Source organism: Aspergillus affinis, assembly GCF_023601865.1.
Source record: "Aspergillus affinis strain CMG 70 chromosome Unknown NODE_50_length_218328_cov_87_076623, whole genome shotgun sequence".
NCBI lineage: Eukaryota > Fungi > Ascomycota > Eurotiomycetes > Eurotiales > Aspergillaceae > Aspergillus > Aspergillus affinis.
The window spans coordinates 147887-167273 of record NW_026515831.1 but is presented as its reverse complement, the minus strand read 5'-3'; the positions used below and the strand labels follow the sequence as shown (position 1 = coordinate 167273).

The window sequence follows — 19387 nt, the reverse complement described above, 5'->3', positions numbered from 1 at the left end:
ACTGACGGAATTCGAATTCTGAATAGAGGCCTGTGATTGGTTAATAAATGTAGCTTTTTTGTACGATTAAAAGAACGATAAATGACCTGTTTAAACGATTATACTAAGTGCCAAATTTCCATATCACATGGCCACGCTAAACAGAATAGGAAATGGGGGTGTCGGTCTAACATGACCCTATATATATTTACAACTTTACATGCTGTTTTGTCGACAACCGCTATTGACCACCCACCATATCGATATCATCGAATATGACTTGTAATTTGTAGGTGACCATGCCTACAGTTTACTTTTGTATGAATATTTATTTATAATTTATCACATCGATGGAGTATTCAGTAAAATATCTACAAATTGACAGAACAGCTATAAAAAAAAGAGATGAATTATCAATTTTATCTAACCTAAAGAGGTAAGGCGTCGAAAATTTATGCAAATGCGGGTCGTTGAGGGTCGCCGAGGGTCCGCATAGTGAACCTCCCCTCTTGAGGGGAGGTTCGAGGGTCCGGAGTAGGCACCCTTGCGGAGGGTCGTAGCCAGGTCTACCACACCACCTCTTCCCCATTTTACCATCCGCTCGTTTCGACGAAAAATAGCTTTTGAACGTCACACGCCCCTTCTTGTCGTTTGGTCTAAAGGTCGAGAGCTTCCCAAGCTGCAACCCGAGTCACCTTCGCCTGGGATATTCTTTGGTATCGAGGTCGATGATTTCCTGGGACTCCAGTCATACTTAAAATCTCCGAGGCCTTGCATGAGGCTTGCAACGTGGCGCTGTTCTTCCTGCGAGCCTCGTTCTATGATTTTCGAGTCGCGGATGCAGCAGCCCCGCATTAGAAGCAGAAAACAGATCCTATTGGGACAACGTAGCTTACAGTCCCCTTGAATCCCCAATCAGAACGTGCCGCCTGGCGCCTCTACTTCTTGTATAAGTGCCAGGCGAGCATGTATCTCATACATATAACGGCCCGCCGGCACGAACCTACCCGTCTCACTTGGTGTGGGGTAGGAGATTGCAAACATGGAGATAGTATGTACACGCGGATGCGATGGGAATGCGAGATATCACCTCACTTTGAAAATAGGCAAAAACGGGAGCAAAAGTAACTACTTTTCGAGCTCCTCTACTCCCTCCTGGTATACACACGTCCACCGCGTTGCATAATGATTGGCAGGGTCGAACTCTGGCCCCATTATTAATAGGTCAGTCTCTTCACACCCTTCCCACCGGGACCGCCAGGTCAGTGGACGCTTCATAGTACATTCAACCAATTATATTCCTCTATGAAGGCTCAAATACTATTGGCCAGCACAACTCCTTTCTCCACATTGGAGTATGGAAAGCGTAGCTTCATTCTCTTAATAAACACCAAACTAAAAGCCGATAGTCAGCTAATAAGTCAGTAGGCATTCAAGTGGGTGTTGGGTCAGTATCTGCACGAAACATACAATACTAAGATGCTTTCATCATGCGACTTCAATAGCATACCATACGCTATCTTAATAGATCATCGGTACCCTGTACACAAGACGTTTCCTCTCACTCAATCGCCAGCCGACTGTCATGGCTGCTGACCTCAAGGAAAAGGGGGGGGGGGGGGGCAATTACTGCCTTAATACCGTTGTAAGGCTATCCGCCCGGCGAACCGGGTCAGCCGACATGATTTGCGCGAAATCCGCCCGGCGAGCATTTGTTGTTTGCTGCCTACTCCAGTATCATTGAAAAGATAGATAGCAAGAGTTGTTACCTGCATATCGCCGACGGGCGAGGAGTCAGCGTATGAATTCAATCAATTCGTCAACCAGTGTACCGCGGATGGCACTGCGGGTATATGGGGTGTACATCCTACCACATGAGATGATTTGCCCTGGGGCTGAAGATTTTCTTGCTTCGACCTGGGCGATGCTAGGGTATTAGGAAAACACGTTCTCAAAGGCTTTGGTGGAGAATCATGTTAAATTTGGCCAATGAAATTCAATACCCACCCCCCATCACAGAATACTCAACCAGCAAGTTTTTGGCCTACTGAGCGCTGCCAGTGTTGACCTTGGATGCCCATGGTGGACTGTCTCCTCTTATTGCCCATCTCATGTTCCTGCTTCTACCCACCGTGTTCAACTGAATCCCTGACTTCCGAAGCCTGGATATAGAGGCCCCTTTTGCTTTGTCCCTAGAAGTCGGCGATCGTGTCAGCCAGCGGTTGAGAGTGAATTTTCGGAATGGCGTTAAACCAATGTACATTTTCTGTCCGTAGAAAAGTGATTCTGTGTCCGATTCATGGTCTTCCACATGGCAGAATGTTTTTTGGAGTAGACCATGCCATAGGGGACAGAAGAATACCGCATGATGCAGCTTACATGGTTGGTGCCAGGATCGAGAGGCAAATCACGGAATTGATACCTTCGAAATGCCCTGGATACTAGACAGCCTTTGCAGCCCATATGCTGAACAACCAAGAGTTATCTAAAACCATGGCCCTCCACATGGTAGAACGCCACAGGGCACATCATCCCACGCGAAAGTATGTCTTGTGTTTCCAGAATCCATGTCAGTAGCTTAAGTGAACAGGACTGAAGCATAATTTGATGAATGCGTATCGGAACATAATTTGTATGACATTCTAAGTGATCATAGAGCTGGATTCTTTCTTTTTCTTTCTTTCTTCTTTTTTTTTTTTTTTTTTTTCCCCCTCGAAGGCCCCAAGTTTCTTCTGGCGCAAATTGTCAACTTCTAGACACTGGACATCTGCTAATATCATGATACGTAGAAAAATCCTTATTCAAGGCCACAATATAATTCAGAGAAAATGCGTTCTTCCCCAGATGGACCCTGCCTATGAGCCCGGAATCGCCCTTATTGGAGCGCTAGGAACCACAGATCTTGGTTCTACCGCCACTTGAGCTATAGGAATAGCGACGCAATCAAGACCGAACATGGGCGCGTCAATTTAGGGCGTGCAGATCAAATACCCTAAATAGTTTGGGCGTGTGTATGGCTGCAGCACACGAGACTTGATAGAATACTGTTTCAGTATGCCTGTAACCAACCCAGTAAGAGTCTGGTATCAGAAGGTTCAGGTATTACAGAGCCGCAATACCTGGGGGTTGTCAACCAGAAAATATACCGAAATGAACTGTATGAAGCCCAATCAGTGTCACACTTTTTGTGGCCTAGCGGTCATTTTGTTTGACAGTTTCACATTACTAGTGAAAGGGTGTAGAGCAAGTGCGCGACGGCGTGCCCTCTTTGGGCTATCAAATGCGCTATAGTTCCCCCGGCGGGGGTTGGCAAATGACGTATATGTAGGCACACTGCCCAATGCTACGACACTCGCACATCTTGAAAATGCGGGATACAGTGCCCTAGTACTCTCTGCTGCAGAAGATCAGCCGTGCTATTGACAAATACCATGCATATACTAAGTATCGCCGCAGAATTACGTGTCATGCTTATTGCCTATAATTCAGGCCTAGTCAATCTTGTGACAAGGTTGCATACATGCAGACCGGAATTATATCTATGACAACCCAACCCCCATTGGCTCTCTGAGTCCACGATCCGCTCCCACACTGCAGTAGCCTTAAATTGAACGCTGCCAAACACCCACCCAGTCCATTCCTTGGCCCATGGGATGAGACCTGTCTGCTTTCCAGTGAGCGATTCTCCGGAAACCATTTCCAGGTTCGAATTCCCCTCCTTCCAGGGACTCCGGCTCCCCTTCGATATCATAGGAGATCTCTCTGCCCGGATGACCCAAATGCGCTAGATAAGCGGATGACGGCGCGGCATAAGGCGGCCCGCCCTTGGACAACTTCTTGGAGGTGGGAAACTCCACGCAGACCAGCCTGCTTTCAGGGTGTTCGGATAGGAGATCCCAGCAGCGCCGAGCCCATGAGGGACGGAGTCTGGGAGCAAGCGCGCAAAAGAACTAAATTATCAGCCATACGCATACACGTTGACAATCTCCCAGGGGCATGCGACCCAGCACATAATAGCAAATCAGAAGAGAGTGGCAACAGAAAAACGCACTTACGGTGTAGTCGTATATGAACTCGAACCGGCCATTGCCATTGGCCTGCTCTAACCAATTATCGCTGAAAAAGTCGCCCACAATAAACTTCGCCGTACCACGGCCAACTGCATCATCTCGCATTGAATAGTCAGTCAGATGCTGGCTGGCCCAGGCATTTGCCTCCTCGACGGCTTTGGTGGACACCTCAAGACCGTAGGCGTCATAACCCAGACTGGACAAGAGAAGGACATCATAGCCGCGCCCACAGCCGGGCACCAGAGCCCGCTTACGGCGGCGAGCACCATTATCGTCCTCCACAAAGGCTGTAGAACCAACAAGGTCCGTCCGGTCAGACAGGACATCCACAAGGGCTGGATTGGGAGCCCCCTGGTCCCACGGAAGGAAGTCGCCTGCATCCCACAAGGCCGCCCAACGATCATTCACCGGAGGACCCTCACCACTGAAATGCTTCAGCAGACGGGAGGTGTTCTCCTCGGTGAGAGTCTTGCCCTTCAGATGCGAGTCTGCCATTGCAAAGGTTGGAGTTATAGGCAATTGAAAAATTGAGGGATAGAATGTTGCTATCCTACCACGTTCTGTCTTGCGCTCTGATGTATTGTAGTCTTGGTGCACACAGCGGGTCAATAGGCGGAATTTATACCTGAGGACATATCCCCGATTGCTGCTTCGAATCTGGATTTACTTTTAGTCTTATGCCCCTTTGATATCACACTTTACCGTGCCATCATCAACATGCCCTGATTCCAGACGATTCCCCATCCAATGCCTTCCTATCCATGCATGGTTGGTCAGGCGCACCCTCCTCTATCATTGCCGATGTTACCTTTTGCCACTAGTGTCGAAATATTCACGCACTTCTTCCCCATCAATTTCCAGATATGAGCAGTTGCATCTATAGCTGACGACAGACTCCACTCTGAAATCTTCCAGTTTTATCGATATGCATCAGGTTTAAAATTCTATATTTACAGAAACCTGAATATTAACCAATATCAGACTGTCTTGACCTTGGGAAGATAGCAGGAAGATAGTGATTGTAACTTTCGTACTCATCACGAGGCCGTCTTTTTCTCTATTATTGGCTCGATAAACGTGCATAGGAACTCTCATTATACCTTTTTGGAACGGATTGCCTACCGTCGGTAGCCGTAATATCTACTAGTTTTTGAAAAAGTCAGCAGTGATAACATCAAGGTAAATTTGCTATTCATTACTGAGGAGCCTGCCTCTACGAAACTATATAGGCCAAAAAGAAAAAGTAGATGTTTAAAGCTGCCGACTCTATTCATATCTATATACTTAACAGCCTGTTCCAAATATCGTTGAGTTGTTTTGATAGTATTTATCATTGCTAGTCTTTGGATCGTCAATAACATAATCACTTACCAGCCATAGAGGTTGAAACAAACTACAATGCTGATGCATTGCGCACGACCGAATATCTCACTTTGCGGTGCCATCATCAACATGCCCTGATTCCAGACGATTTCCATCCAATAACTTCCTATCCATGCATGGTTGGTCAGGCGTACCCTCCTCTATCATTGCCGATGTTACATTTTGTTACTAGTGTCGAATTATTCACGCACTTCTTCCCCATAAATTTCCAGATATAAGCAGTTGCATCTATAGCTGACGACAGACTCCACTCTAGAATCTTCCAGTTTTATCGATATGCATCAGGTTTAAAATTCTATGTTTACAGAAACCTGAATATTAACCAATATCAGACTGTCTTGACCTTGAGAAGATAGCAGGAGGGTAGTGATTGTAACTTTCATACTCATTATGAGACTGTCTTTTTCTCTATTATTGGCTCGATAAACGTGCATAGGAACTCTCGTTATCCCTTTTTGGAGAGGATTGCCTACCGTCGGTAGCCGTAGCATCTACTAGTTTTTGAAAAAGTCGGCAGTGATGACATCAAGGTAGATTTGCTATTCATTACTGAGGAATCTGCCTCTACGAGACTATATAAGCCAAAGAGAAGAAGTAGATGCTTAAAGTTGCTGACTCCATTCATATCTATACTTAACAGCCTGTTCCAAATATCGTTGAGTTGTTTTGATAGTATTCATCGTTGCTAGTCTTTGGATCGTCAATAACATAATCACTTACTTATCATCCATGGAGGTTGAAACTAACTACAATGCTGATGCATTGCGAACGACCGAATATCCTATGCTTAAGGGTATCTGTATACCCCCATCTATTTGCTACAAAGCACGGTCAACTAACGTACCCATTCAGGAGAGGTATACCTGGACCATACAGGAACTACTGTTTATGCGCAGTCTGCCCTCAAGAGCTTCGTTAACGAAATGTCACTCAGCCTTCTGGGAAATCCGCACAGCGATTCCAGGTCTTCTCGACTCTCCACCCTGAAGGTCGAAGAAGTACGGAAGAGTGCTTTATCATTCTTCGGCGCCGATCCGGAACATTTTGACTTGGTATTTGTGATGAATGCTACAGCGGCAGTGAAGCTCGTTCTCGATGCGCTAAAGGACCTGCCCACATCACAGAGCCCGGAGAAGACCTTTAGGGGCCCGGGGCTCTGGTTTGGATACCATCTGGAGTCTCACACAAGCATCGTGGGCGGACGCGAGCTAGCCGATGCTGGACATCATTGCTTTCTATCGGATGAGGAAGTAGACTCTTGGCTGAGGCCTGCTCCCTTTGAGAAAGAGACTGACAGATGTCCGGGTCAAGCGTCTAAGACATTTCACGTTGGCTTATTCGCTTACCCAGGACAGTCGAACATGACTGGACGACGCCTCCCTCTTGCATGGCCCGGAATTCTGCGACAGTCGGAATATGGGTCGCATCATAGAGTTTTCACTCTGCTAGATGCTGCAGCGCTGGCCTCGACCGCGTCCCTAGATTGCTTCCGTGATCCAGACGCAGCACCAGACTTTACGGCCGTCAGCTTCTACAAAATATTTGGCTTTCCTGACCTAGGAGGGTTAATTATCCGCAAGCAGTCTGCTCACGTTCTGCTCCAACGCTCGTATTTCGGTGGAGGCACCGTCGAGATGGTCACTTGCTCGGACCAGCCTTGGCATTCCAGAAAGCCGACAGATAATCATGAGGCTCTCGAGGATGGGACAGTGCCGTTCCACAATATCATTGCGCTAGGCTGTGCCCTTGCTACGCATGAGAAGTTATACGGCTCCCAGGATCATGTGTCAAGGTATACAACCGGTCTCACAGCGCACCTTGCCCATCTGCTCTCCTCCCTGCGTCATCCGAACGGCGTGAGGGTGTGCCAGATCTACCAAGATCCGCATGCCTCGTATAGCGATAGCAAGACGCAGGGCTCTATCGTCGCGTTCAATGTCCGCTCTGACGATGAGCGATGGCTCCGACTCTCTCATGTTGAGGAAGCTGCCAATGAGCACCGGATTCATCTTCGCACGGGTACGGTATGTAACCCGGGAGGGCTAGCAAAAGCCCTGAACCTGGAACAGTGGGAACTCTTCCAGAACTACACAGCGGGTGTTCGATGCGGATGTCGCAGCGTGCTTGTCGGCCATAAGCCTTCCGGGATCATTCGCGTCAGCTTGGGTGCTATGAGCACTTTGAGTGATGTGGAGAGCTGCGTCAAGTTTATCCACTCCATCTCTGTGGCCTCGTCATTCCCCCGGCTAGACCCTCCGCCTCTTCGACCCTCGCAGACGCTGTACGTTCATCAACTCATTGTTTATCCTATCAAAGGATGCGCTGGGTACCTCATCCCCGAGAAAATGTCTTGGAACGTCTCTTCAACCGGTCTTCAGTGGGACCGACAATGGTGCCTGGTCAATTTGGAGACTGGATTGCTGCTTGACCAGAAGGCCGCGCCTCACCTCTTATTGATTCAGCCAGAGATATATACTGCCAGCGAGGAACTACACATCAGCGTTCACCACTCGCTACAGAAGCAGCCCAAACTCCGGAAAACTATAAAGGTCCCACTCGCCGACCTGCCGCCCGGGCCTAAGATGGAAGCTCCCGTCTATTGGACCACGGTCACTAAGGAGGTGAGAAGCCACACCAGTGACACGGTCCACCAGGTCCGGGTCTATCAGTCTCCTGATATCACAAGCTTCTTTACAACAGCAACTGGCGTACCGTGCACACTGGCGAGAATTGTCGGCCTAGAAAACTTTCAGGGATCATCGCAGTGGCGCAAAGAACCTACTGTACCGCGGACATCCAAACTGACGGCGTTTTATAACAAACCCTGCAAAGCCGATCAACATCCAGTGCCTGTCTCAGTGGCCAAGTCGCACGTTCGACGGTCCCGCTCACTTCCAGTAGCCTTAACGGAAACATTACGTGTCAATGCTTTATTGTATTCTGATACGATTGACCGCCCGACATATTGTTTGCTGCGCATTGAAGGTAGAGGTCAGGACGAGTCCCAACCCTTTCAGTTCACACGAATGAAGGCAATGGAGATAACCGCTGAACGACAAAGTCCTGAGATTTTCAAAGCTACTAGTACGGCGGGACAAATTGTTTGGAAGTCTGACAATGTTGACGGTGAAGATGATAGAAAAGAGAATACACCCTCTGTAGATAGGATTTTCCCTATTTACAAGGGCCAGATGGTGCAGTTCTAGATAGGGGTATTGATTTTACTTATTCAGAAGCCATCACCAGGGATATTTAGGGTGAATCACCTGCTATTTCTAAGAGAGGAATTTCTAAGGGCTTTAAATTGAGACGACTAGTCAGGTCTTTCTAGTAGTTAGTTAACTAGATATCTTAGATAAGTGGCCACACCGGCCACCCAATACACAAGCTAAAGCAGTTAGGTATGCCCAATGATTGAAATAAGCGATTTATAAGTACCTATTATCAGAAAAAGAGAAGAAAAGGAGGGGGGTCAAAGGTATTGAGAATGGTAAGAGGTTGAAAGGGTTGTCTGAGACGAAAAGAATTTTCGATGAGCCGATATAGGCCATGTGACCCACAATGCTGAATACCTAATCAACTTTTTCGTCTCAGGCAGCCGAATATCGACCTCAGCCCACCTGGAACCTGGTGAAAACAAGTTCAGAAGTTACAAAATCGCAAAGGCCCTCCGCCTATTTATCGACAGCTTCTGAACAAGCTCAAAAAACCCTTGTTCAGCTCATTAAACCTTTCTGGTTCTGATCATTGGCGACTGCTGACGACCACCGGCGACCATTGGTGACCACTGGCGACGTTGGCAACTACCGGTGACCGTACATAAACAGAGCACCCCCATCGTTGGCACCCGATCTAGATATCGTTTCAGAAAAATATTCGGGTTAAGGGCCCTTCAACAATTAACTGTGCGGACTCAGGTGGCTTAAGTACGGCTGAGCGGACGGGAAGCCCTATTCTCCACACCCTGTAGTCGTATGTAACAGACATAAGAAAGTAACAGGATATATAGGGAGTTGTGTGAACAGTAATGGTGAAGGAATGGGAAATGTATAGATGTGGTGTCGCAGAATTAGAAGCTCTCAAGGCCGACACGGTTCAAAGGTTCAATGCTGCGGGACGTCTCTTGGGTTAGATTTCTATATTATTATACAGGTTTGGTAAAAGAATTGAGCGACAACTTGATTCTGCTATATAACAGCACGAAATATTTAATACGCCCTGTCAAGGCGTTTTGATTCAGGCTTTTTCTCTGGTAAAACTGCGGACCCGGACCGCTTCCGGGGATCAAGTGGAACCAGTCCGGAGTGCATCCGGAGGCACCGATTTATACCGACATTCCCCAAACTTCCTCTCGTTTTCTCTCCATTCTATTCCCAAATAGCAAGATCAACCATGCCAATCAACAAGAACGACTCAATCCTGATCGTCGGAGCCGGCGTCTTCGGCCTCTCGACGGCCCTGGAGCTCACTCGACGAGGATACACCAATATTACCGTCATCGACCGCTTCGCCCCACCGGTCCCCGACGGCAGCAGTGTTGACATCTCACGCATCATTCGAATCGACTATGCTGATCCCTTGTATGCTAAAATGGCCCGGGAGGCCTACAGCGGCTGGAATGCCGAGTACAAAGATTTCTTCGACGCCTCTGGCTACGCCATTCTCTCCGAGGCTTCCGGACATCCGTACATCGAGAAATCGAAACAGATCATCTATCAGGCCGGCGGGAAGGTCGACGAATTCCACGATATCAACACTCTCAAGACTATTCGTCCGGCTGTCCAAGCCAACCTTGCCTCCGCACATGGCTATCACAACCCTATCGGCGGCTGGGCCAACGCTGAAGGCGCGATCCAGCGTCTCGCGACTGAATGCAGTGCGGCAGGCGTATCGTTCATCACTGGGTCTCGCGGTACCGTCCAATCCCTGCGCATGTCAGGGGATCGCGTAACCGGAGTCAACATCGTCGACGGATCCCATATCTCCGCCTCCCACGTCATCCTAAGCACGGGAGCCTGGTCAACTCGTCTCCTAAACCTCGCCCACGCGGCCTCTGCATCCGGCCAGCCCGTCGGTTTCATACAATTGACACCCGAGGAAGCCCACACTCTAGAAAAGACCCCCGTGATCGTGAACCTCACAACCGGTGTCTTCGCATTCCCGCCAACACCCGGATCCAACATACTCAAACTAGCCCGCCATGGCTTCGGGTTCGCGACGGCCCAGAAATCCCAAGTCACGGGCTCGACTGTCTCCGGACCGAAGCCGACGGAAAGTAACGCGGCGACGGGATACCTGCCACAAGACGCCGATCAGGGTCTCCGGGAGGGATTGAGACAGTTGTTTCCCGCGCTCGGGGATCGGCCGTGGGTGTATCGGAGAATGTGTTGGTATACGGATACGCCGAAGGGCGATTTCATTGTTGATTGGCATCCGCAATTGAAGGGGTTGTTTGTGGCTACTGGGGGTGCTGGACAGTAAGTATCTCTTCTTTCACTTTTCATAATTTGTTGTTTGCTGCGTAGGTTAAGTTGGGATAACCGCTGACGAGTTTCTCTAGTGCATTCAAGTTCCTGCCTGTGTTGGGAAGATACGTGGCCGATTGTGTGGAAGAAAAGGCGGAGGCTTCGTTGAGGGAGAAGTGGAGATTGGAGAAGCCAGAAGGAAAAGTAACGGGAGAGATCAGTATGGCTGGGGACGGAAGTCGAGGAGGGCCTCCTTTGAGAAAGTTGACTGTGTTAGAGCAAGCTAAGCTATGATAGAATCTGGTGTTGTGGAAGAAGTTATATTTATGCTGCTTGTTTGTTGCGAAAATTGGAGAGCTCTTGGAGATATAAATATGGAAATGTGGAGGATTCTGTATGATCACGAGCTTTTTGAATATCTCTATGGACAACGAATATCTCGACTGCTACTTTTCAAGCGACACAAACTCACTTGTCTCAGCCACTGTCTCTGCTAACCCTTGCATGTAAAGACCCCCCAATAAATCACCTAATGCAACATTCACTCCGACTTCCCTCTTAAACCAAGCTTTCAAGTCCACTGTCACCAACGAATCAACACCATACGAAGCCAACGTCCGGGTAGGATCGATCTCCTTAGCCGAAATCGCCATTACTCGCGCCAGCTTCATCACGATTGCCTTCGTGACAACTTCCACAGCCGCTAGGATGGAGCGCGCAGATCTGAGCGCCTGGGTCACTGGAACCTCGGCCTCCTCTTTCTCGGCACCAGAAGAGTTGGCTATCGCGCGGAGTGGGGAGAAAAGGGGATAAACCATGAATCCAGGCAGAGGAATGGAGAGTCAATAAAAGTCTCTCGCAGAGCGGACCCCTGCGACTGTATGACATGTTTTGGGTATTTGGGCTGCGCCCCAACGCGGATCCATGTGGTATTCCAGGATCGAATGAAGCAAGGGCTCGGAAATTGCGCCGTAGGAGAGGGCTATTGGGAGGCGGTCTTGGTTTTCTGCAACCCAGCCAACGGAGAGGACGCTACCAAGACTTATTGGAGTGGCGGGATAACCTTTATGGATGAGCGAGGCGGCGAATGCATCCAGGAAAACATTAGCGGCTGAGTAGTTTGCTTGTCCACGGTTACCAATTATCCCGGCAGATGAAGACAGGAAGATCAGAAAATCGAGAGGCGAGGCGGAGAGCGCGGAGGCAATTTTAATCGTTCCTTGTACCTTGGGAGTGATGGCAGAGAGGAACTGCCCGTGGGTCATTTTGCTGAGCATGGAGTCCTATATCCTTCATTAGCTTTTTCATTGGAATGGTTCAGTTATGGGCGGGAGAGACATACCTCAGGTACCATAGAGCATTGCAAGCACCCTTTAATTGGAGGCATGCTTTTCTGGCAGCTGTTGAACGCTTGTGTCACGGCATCTTTGTTGGTCACATCGCATGTCAGATCAGACACAATACAGCCTGAGCCCAACAGCTCCGTATAGAGATTTTTAGCGGCAACACTGCTCGCGCCCGACCTTGAAATGAAGATGAAATTTCTCGCACCGTGAGTCACCATCCATCGAGCGACACTTCGGCCGATACCGCCAAGCCCACCTACAAGCACATAAGATGCCCTTGAGTCGAACTCGTAACCCCCTAGAGGTCACACAGCCATCTGCTCACGTTAGCAAGACATGTTATCAATAATTTGTTAACGACAATGGACACACATGTATAACATCGGTTGCTCTTGGTTCAAGGACCGAAGTGCCGGAGATGCCTCGTCTGATGTCGGCGAGAGCAGGTTGGAGATCAGAAAACCCCCAGACAATTGGCAAAAGAGGCTGAATCTCCTTCTCTGCCAAGAGATGTGTTATCCTTTGAATTATTTCCTGAAGAGCTCTCCGCTTTTCAATGGCCATCGACCTATGTCGACGCTAGAATAGTTCCGGTTTCTAGAAGAAGCAGACAGAGGTCCAACTATGCCCTGCCCGTGTAAGCCTATGAGACTTCCAAAAGAAAGTGTCTGCTTTCAATTCGCCGGCGACCAAGGTTCAGAATAGTATCTATCTTCTGGCTATTGGCGTTTGCCGGGAGCCCCCTCGCCCAAGACTGTGCGTCCAGGATCTGGCGACGAGGAACTCCTTGCTCGAGTTATAATTGTCTTTTGGCGTCATTTGAAATTGTACAATAGACTCTAACTCCAAGATGCCGGGCAACTTGGACTACGACATGTCCAATACCTCCCGCGGCGTGATGAATTAGGTTGGTCATCCTCGATAAAGAAGTATCCATTCGGATGGTGAGAGCCATTTGAGGTTACCTTGACCGGGTGGTTGATCTGCCGCAGCTCCATCAATTTAGATCTTGATCTTGAACTTGAATCGATAGACTCGTTGGCTGCGGAGGCGGGAAACAAGCGATTGGTGAGTAGAATTCTATCCTGGAGTCGATACTCTGCATTTCGGGGCACAAGAGCCCCAGATGTAAACGCACGATTGCATATATTGACAACATTCAGGGCAACTTCATGCAAGTCGGGAAGTCGTTGTCTGATGTCTAGCATGAGGAAGTTGATGCCGTCGTGGTCTCGCTCCCAGCGCGCCGTTCGAACGAGCCCAGCTGCCATGGCAGACTTAGGCGGTTCATCAACCTCGCAAGTAGTCCAGAGTAGATTGGTAATGGTGCCCAAAATTTACTGGAGCTTCTTAAACTCCGACTCCGAGAGCGCGGAGAGGTCCAGACCCCGGTATCCGAGCAACACAATTCCAATTGCGTTGATGTGATTTGGTGAAACATCATTCAGGTCGACTAGAGCGCAAGTGCATTCGGTCGTTGACATCTTTCCAGCAATCAGGCGAGCTAATTCATATTGCCCATTGTAAACAGAGGAGTAAATGATGCTGCAGAGACGTTTTGTGGACAGCGATGAGGGTACTCTTGTTGCCACAAAAGCAGACATTTCGTAGACCTTGTCATCTGTGTCTTTGATTGTTAACCTAGTGTGAAAGCCGGCATTCTTCAGTTCCTCGTGCAATTGTTCTTCGTCAATCAGGGGATTAAACCGTCGATAAGGCTCAACACTGCGCCACCATCCTGGGAGTAAGCCGAACCCCAAAGGGGAGCACATTAGTTCCGGCTTTACATTCTCGATCACAATAAGATCACCGCCACTGCTGACATTAAATATGGTAGAATCAGAGGAATTTTGTATACTCACTCCTTGAGCAGTTTTTTAGCATTATTCAAACATACACTGAGCTCGGCCGTGGCGTGAAGAACCTACATGCGGTTAGTGTCCAGCGGTAATCGAAGGTCATAAGAACGTACGTGTCGCGATAACCAAATCATAAGATCCCAGTTCAAATCCTTGCTCAGCCGGATCTTTCTCAATGTTCAGTAGCGCAAAATGTCCGCCCAATCTGGGAATCGCTCGGTCGCTTTCTCAAAAAAGGCCACTGATATATCAGTAAAATGTTAAGTAGAAACAGATGAGACAAGGCCTCCTCCATCCAGTCTAAACTCGCACCTTGACCCGTAAATATGAACTGGATGACCTTCGGGCCTACCAATCGGCGATGAGGACGGATATTCTAAAGCGACTTTTGTAGGTTCTCGGTTGTGTCAGCGACGTGATAGCTGCGTCAATCAAACAGTGTGCGTTTGACGTTTAGCGTGTGACACAGTTCATTCATGAAAGCTTCTTCCAAGTCGGGGTCTCTCTGGAGATCTAATGATTCAAGGTAAAATATAAGTGATGCCGCATTTCGATCCAAACCAGCTTCATCGAATGCCGAAAGAATAAACACACGGTTTTCCGGAATCAAACTGGGAGTAGAAATGCCGCTTATGCCATTCCATTGTTCGTTGGCTAAGAGGCTCAGATCGTTACTCCTTGCGCCATATACGCTTTTTTCAATCATTCTCAAAGAAGCGCTTGTCACTTGCAATGTTCCAGTTAACTGAGATTCAAGGAACTCCCCAAGAACCCCTCGATATCGTCCAGCACGACATGTGCATTAGTACTGCCAAACCCAAACGAATTCACTAGCGCGCGACGAATATTAATCCTAGGCCACGGCCTTGCTTCTCGCGCAAACTTCAGATCCTTCCTTTGGATGATTCGCGGGTTCAATGTCTCTAGACCAGCCACGGGCGGAATGATTTTAGACTCCACAGTCAGCGCAGCATATATAAGACCTGCCAGTCTAGCTCCTCCTTCCAGATGGCCGACGACTGATTTCACGGATCCGACGTACAGCGGCGTTTCACGGGGCTGTTTGCTCAAGGCATATACAATGGCCTGCACCTCCAATGGGTCACCGACCGGCGTTCCGGTACCATGAGCCTCGACATATCCTGTTTGCGAGGGATCAAGATCTGCGGCTTTGTAAATTTCACGGATCAGTTGCTCTTGAGCTGCCACGCTAGGAACGATGATTCCCGGCGTTCTTTCGTCCTGATTTGATCCAGAGCCTCAAATCACGGCGCGAACGCGGTTGCCATCTCGAAGAGCGGCGCGTAGTGGCTTGATGATCACTGTTCCGAGACCTTCGCCACGTCCGTATCCATTTGCTCTCGCGTCAAAACTCCAGTACTGCCCAAATCCGAACATATATCGATCCTGACCGTTGCCGATAAGTTGATTTACCTACAAAACACCCCAGTTACCACAGATTCCCTCCTGCGTGATTCAAATTGAGATACTGGCTGCTGATATCTTGGCTAATCGGCCAATATTCTAATTATGTTCTTCCTACAGAATCTTATAGAAAGCGAGCTCGTAGCCAAGCCAGTTCTTGTGAGAACTATGACTACTCATTTGGGGATGAGATCATTGAATATGGGCCGGCCCTATCTTTTGATTCCGACCAACCTTACTAATCTGCATAGTGAAGATATCGCCTCAAACACAAGATAGAGCCCACAATCTGGATCTAGGTACCGTATTTCTGGTTTGTTGTCGCAGATTAGCCTATTCCCATTGTCAATCGGCTCCTCCGGTCTACCAATGCATGCAGGAAAGGCGGACAGGATACTGACTAGATTGCCCCCTCGAGTCCAGGATATCAACGCCACTTTTCCTGTGATGTTTACCAAATACATGATCCAGTGTATCAATTAAGCTGTTTTACATATGCTCCGGCATCGGCATGATACAAGCTTTAGACCATCAGATATAGGGGGAAAGCTAAAGACAAAAAAACCTTAATATAGAAATGCTAATGGCAAGTTCAAAAGCCACAAACCATCGATCTTCCTCAACTGTCCTTTGATTACAACTTCTGTTTTGCGATGGATGACACCCTCTTCTCTACGGATCTGCCAGGAGACTGGACTGAGATGCTGGCACAATTTGATGGGAGTGGGACGGGCTCAACAACACAGTTTGAGTCGATGACATCCAGAAAAGGTTTTGAATCGTAAGAAACTTGGATTTCTCTCATTGAAAACATGATCTAATAATATAAAGAAATAATTCTTTCGTGACTCAGTCAGGGCAAGCGAGCGAGCAATTTTCTTATCAGACTACCACGTCGCAATTTCATGAATCTGATCGAATCCACGGGGTGCAATGTCTCGACGCTGGTAACGACGAGCCAGATCTTCCTACACTCTCGTCCAATCATCAGGATTTGTTCAGTCTCCCAATTACATTGTCTACCAGAGACCAAGAACAGCCAGATACTTCGACACAGCCCAGTTTGGCTGAAGCGCATTCTCCCTTCAGTGAGCCACACGCCACGTTTGGAAAAAGTGTTGAGGTCAAACAACTGCGACAAAAATATCATGAAAAATACAAGGAGCGCAACCGGTTGGCTGCCGGGAAGTCGCGACAGAAACAAGTCGATTTAATCGCTCTACTAGAAGCCAAGAGACTAGATGAAGAGCGGCGAAGACGGGAATTAGAGGACGAGATCCGGAAAATTCAGAAGGATCTTCTCGCGATCAAAGAAGAGCTTCATAATCACATTCGCGTATCGAATTATATCAACATGATGTCGCAGGGTACTCGCCTTCAAACGTTGGGACTCCTAGCACAGGGTATTCTTCGATAGGGGGGGCTCCGATTACGCATTTTTTTGAGGCTGGGTCGTCTGAGGGTACAGGGCTTCTGGGACAAGCCTTCACGGAAATGCTACTTTAGCATACGTAGTATCGGTTTAATACTTTGAGCAATGCATGTCGGGTTCTTAGGATAAAATTTTACAGAAATACTACTTCAGCATCGTGGTATTGGTTTAACAGTTAGGGTAATATATACCGGGGGGTTTAAAGAGAAATCTTTGCAGAAATGCTACCTTAGCATACCTAGATCATCTTGCTCGTGCCAGTCTCACCCAAGCAACCTTTTACCACTAGAAAGCGTCGGCCCTACGACCATACTCTACAGGCAGAAACCACGATGATCGCCACCGTAGTGGCTCTAAAATGCATAGTTCAGTCAGACGAGCGGTGTTAAAAAATTTTGAACCGGCCCCCTCTTTTAGTTCGCACCAATAAGTTAGCTTGCATGTCAGGCAAAGACAGGGGTTTGAGGCATGATGCTGGGCGCAGAATGATACCTTACTTCCCGATCAAAAAACCTCTTTCGCGGCTCATGTAAAGAGCCGGATCTCGATTAATTATCGCGGTGTATTGGGCGCATTTTAGCCACTGCGCCGCACGAAAGTGCATCTTTAGTCTATGACCCTTTGCATAATCGAGCGGATTGCGAGTGGAATGCACCCTGGTCGATTCCTGCATTCAAAATTCTGGGATCACCTGCTCAAGATTTAGATCCTGCCTAAGATCAAGATACCCTGTCCTCCAAGGTGGATTATCCGGCATTCCCCTCTTATCATATTCTCCACCGAGCGATCCTATCACTGCATCGAGTGTTGCCCCCATTTAGGCATGGGTGATGAATCGATCTGTACCGCAACTCCGCTTTCAATATCATCTTCACGTGAACATTCTTTTTCTGGCTGGCCCTTTTGTTGTACACGTATTCAATGCTGCAGGTAAATGTCTCGTGGGTTACATTGTGCCGAGCTGCTCGTACAACACTGCGCGACGTTGCATGTTTAAGTGGTTGGGGAAGGTGATCAATAACGTGCGAGTATTGTCTCTTCTGTTACGCGCTTTCTCTTCACTATACGGACTCGATAACCGACTAGGATAGATTTAATGAGGATCCCATCTAGTTATCCTCCCACCCGCCACTGAAATAAAAATACGGTTTGGCAGAGTATGTGATGCGCGTTGTTAATTTAAAATCGTGCGTTGGCTAGCAATGAGACCCTAGTGCACATACGGCTCGGAGGACGGCCGGGCCTGCCTTATGATGAGTCGACCTCGGTCACAATGATCACAAGTCTCTCCCCCGCCATATTCGTACTCTACTTCAAACAACTCATCCTTGAGCGTCTCTGAGCGGCGAAAATAGGACCTCATATCTGGGTGCAATTGCAACGCATTCGCCAGAATGGCTGGGATTCGTCGAGTTCCCATTTGATACTCTGACTCTATTTTCCCAATAAAGTTCAGCAAGAAAGGAGGTGGCTTGTTGAGGGAGCCGTCTGTTCGAAGATACCATTCCCAACAATTTTGCCAAAGTCATATTGAATTATGCTCGAGGATGAACCTATTGGCCGACTGACCACAACATCACCCAGTCTAATATCGATGCTGCCGCCAGGGGCTCCTCCACCGATACCAACCATCAATCCGTATTCGATACCGTGGAAGGTGCTTTTCATCTGCGTTACGACGGCAGTTGCGGAAACCCATACACGCCAGCTGTTAGAGACGCGATGACAACATTGTGCCCGTGGATTGCTCCCAAGGTGTAGGCATTGTAGTCTGTGGAGGGTTGAGAAACGCTTTGGTGGGATTCATCCAACATCGCTACCGCTGCTGCCCTTTCCAGTGGGAGGGCGCAAATCCAGCCAGCCTTGTAGTCTTCGTGGTACAGCTGTTTCATATTGCGATGCGCTTTCAACAAGCTCAAAGGGAGCAGAATGGGTGTGATGTGCTTCTAGTTGTGGGAAGAAAATGTGAAGAAAATGGAAAGAGAAGGGGAAGGGAGAGGTTGAAGACAAGGGAGCCCGACTAGAGTCGACCAGCGATCAACCCCTGTCTGTAGATGCACCAATGAGAGGAGGATTCATGCAGGCGCTTCACTTTTTCCGCTCCCGCCGCTCTGTCTTGGTGTTCTTTCCACATTCAAGCGTCGCTGGGTAGCTTGGTCCACGCCTTGCCAGAGTAGAGAACACCAACTGTTGTGGCGAAGCTATACGCTTGAGTCTTTGCCAGTGAATTAGCTTAATAATCGATTGTTTCTAACTATTGACAAGCTAAAGACAATGTGGAAAGCAAATAAGGTATGCTCCTTCCTTATCGGGTTGATCTTAAGATGTCTAGATCGTGTCATTGAAGCAAAGCAACCATAGCTGATGGTTTCCTTTTCTACCTTGCTTTCCTCGTGTTTACGAACTCATATACACTTTAAACAAATAT

At 48.2% G+C, this 19387-nt stretch overlaps 6 protein-coding genes across 6 annotated transcripts; 3 read left to right on the top strand and 3 right to left on the bottom strand.

Moving 5' to 3' along the window:
• Nucleotides 1-3581: 3581 nt before the first annotated feature.
• Nucleotides 3582-4544, bottom strand: KD926_008147 (S-adenosyl-L-methionine-dependent methyltransferase; the record flags this gene model as incomplete). The annotated part of the gene is made up of 2 exons (XM_053100842.1): nucleotides 3582-3929; nucleotides 4035-4544. The coding sequence occupies 2 exons, from the start codon at nucleotides 4542-4544 to the stop codon at nucleotides 3582-3584; spliced, it is 858 nt and encodes a 285-aa protein (XP_052955561.1).
• Nucleotides 4545-6161: 1617 nt separating this feature from the next.
• Nucleotides 6162-8638, top strand: KD926_008146 (Pyridoxal phosphate-dependent transferase; the record flags this gene model as incomplete). Its single annotated transcript, XM_053100840.1, has 2 exons — nucleotides 6162-6225; nucleotides 6285-8638. The coding sequence occupies 2 exons, from the start codon at nucleotides 6162-6164 to the stop codon at nucleotides 8636-8638; spliced, it is 2418 nt and encodes an 805-aa protein (XP_052955560.1).
• A 1186-nt stretch (nucleotides 8639-9824) lies between these two features.
• On the top strand, nucleotides 9825-11710 carry KD926_008145 (NAD(P)/FAD-dependent oxidoreductase; the record flags this gene model as incomplete). The annotated part of the gene is made up of 3 exons (XM_053100839.1): nucleotides 9825-10909; nucleotides 10993-11169; nucleotides 11410-11710. The coding sequence occupies 3 exons, from the start codon at nucleotides 9825-9827 to the stop codon at nucleotides 11708-11710; spliced, it is 1563 nt and encodes a 520-aa protein (XP_052955559.1).
• Nucleotides 11711-11739: 29 nt separating this feature from the next.
• KD926_008144 (beta-ketoacyl reductase) lies at nucleotides 11740-13514 on the bottom strand (the record flags this gene model as incomplete). Its single annotated transcript, XM_053100838.1, has 4 exons — nucleotides 11740-12180; nucleotides 12240-12541; nucleotides 12612-12811; nucleotides 13129-13514. 4 exons carry the CDS (start codon nucleotides 13512-13514, stop codon nucleotides 11740-11742), a joined length of 1329 nt encoding a protein of 442 aa, XP_052955558.1.
• A 66-nt stretch (nucleotides 13515-13580) lies between these two features.
• KD926_008143 (polyketide synthase) lies at nucleotides 13581-15776 on the bottom strand (the record flags this gene model as incomplete). The annotated part of the gene is made up of 5 exons (XM_053100837.1): nucleotides 13581-14058; nucleotides 14106-14167; nucleotides 14216-14273; nucleotides 14986-15344; nucleotides 15762-15776. 5 exons carry the CDS (start codon nucleotides 15774-15776, stop codon nucleotides 13581-13583), a joined length of 972 nt encoding a protein of 323 aa, XP_052955557.1.
• Nucleotides 15777-16180: 404 nt separating this feature from the next.
• KD926_008142 (bZIP transcription factor) lies at nucleotides 16181-16944 on the top strand (the record flags this gene model as incomplete). Its single annotated transcript, XM_053100836.1, has 2 exons — nucleotides 16181-16308; nucleotides 16359-16944. The coding sequence occupies 2 exons, from the start codon at nucleotides 16181-16183 to the stop codon at nucleotides 16942-16944; spliced, it is 714 nt and encodes a 237-aa protein (XP_052955556.1).
• Nucleotides 16945-19387: the final 2443 nt, after the last annotated feature.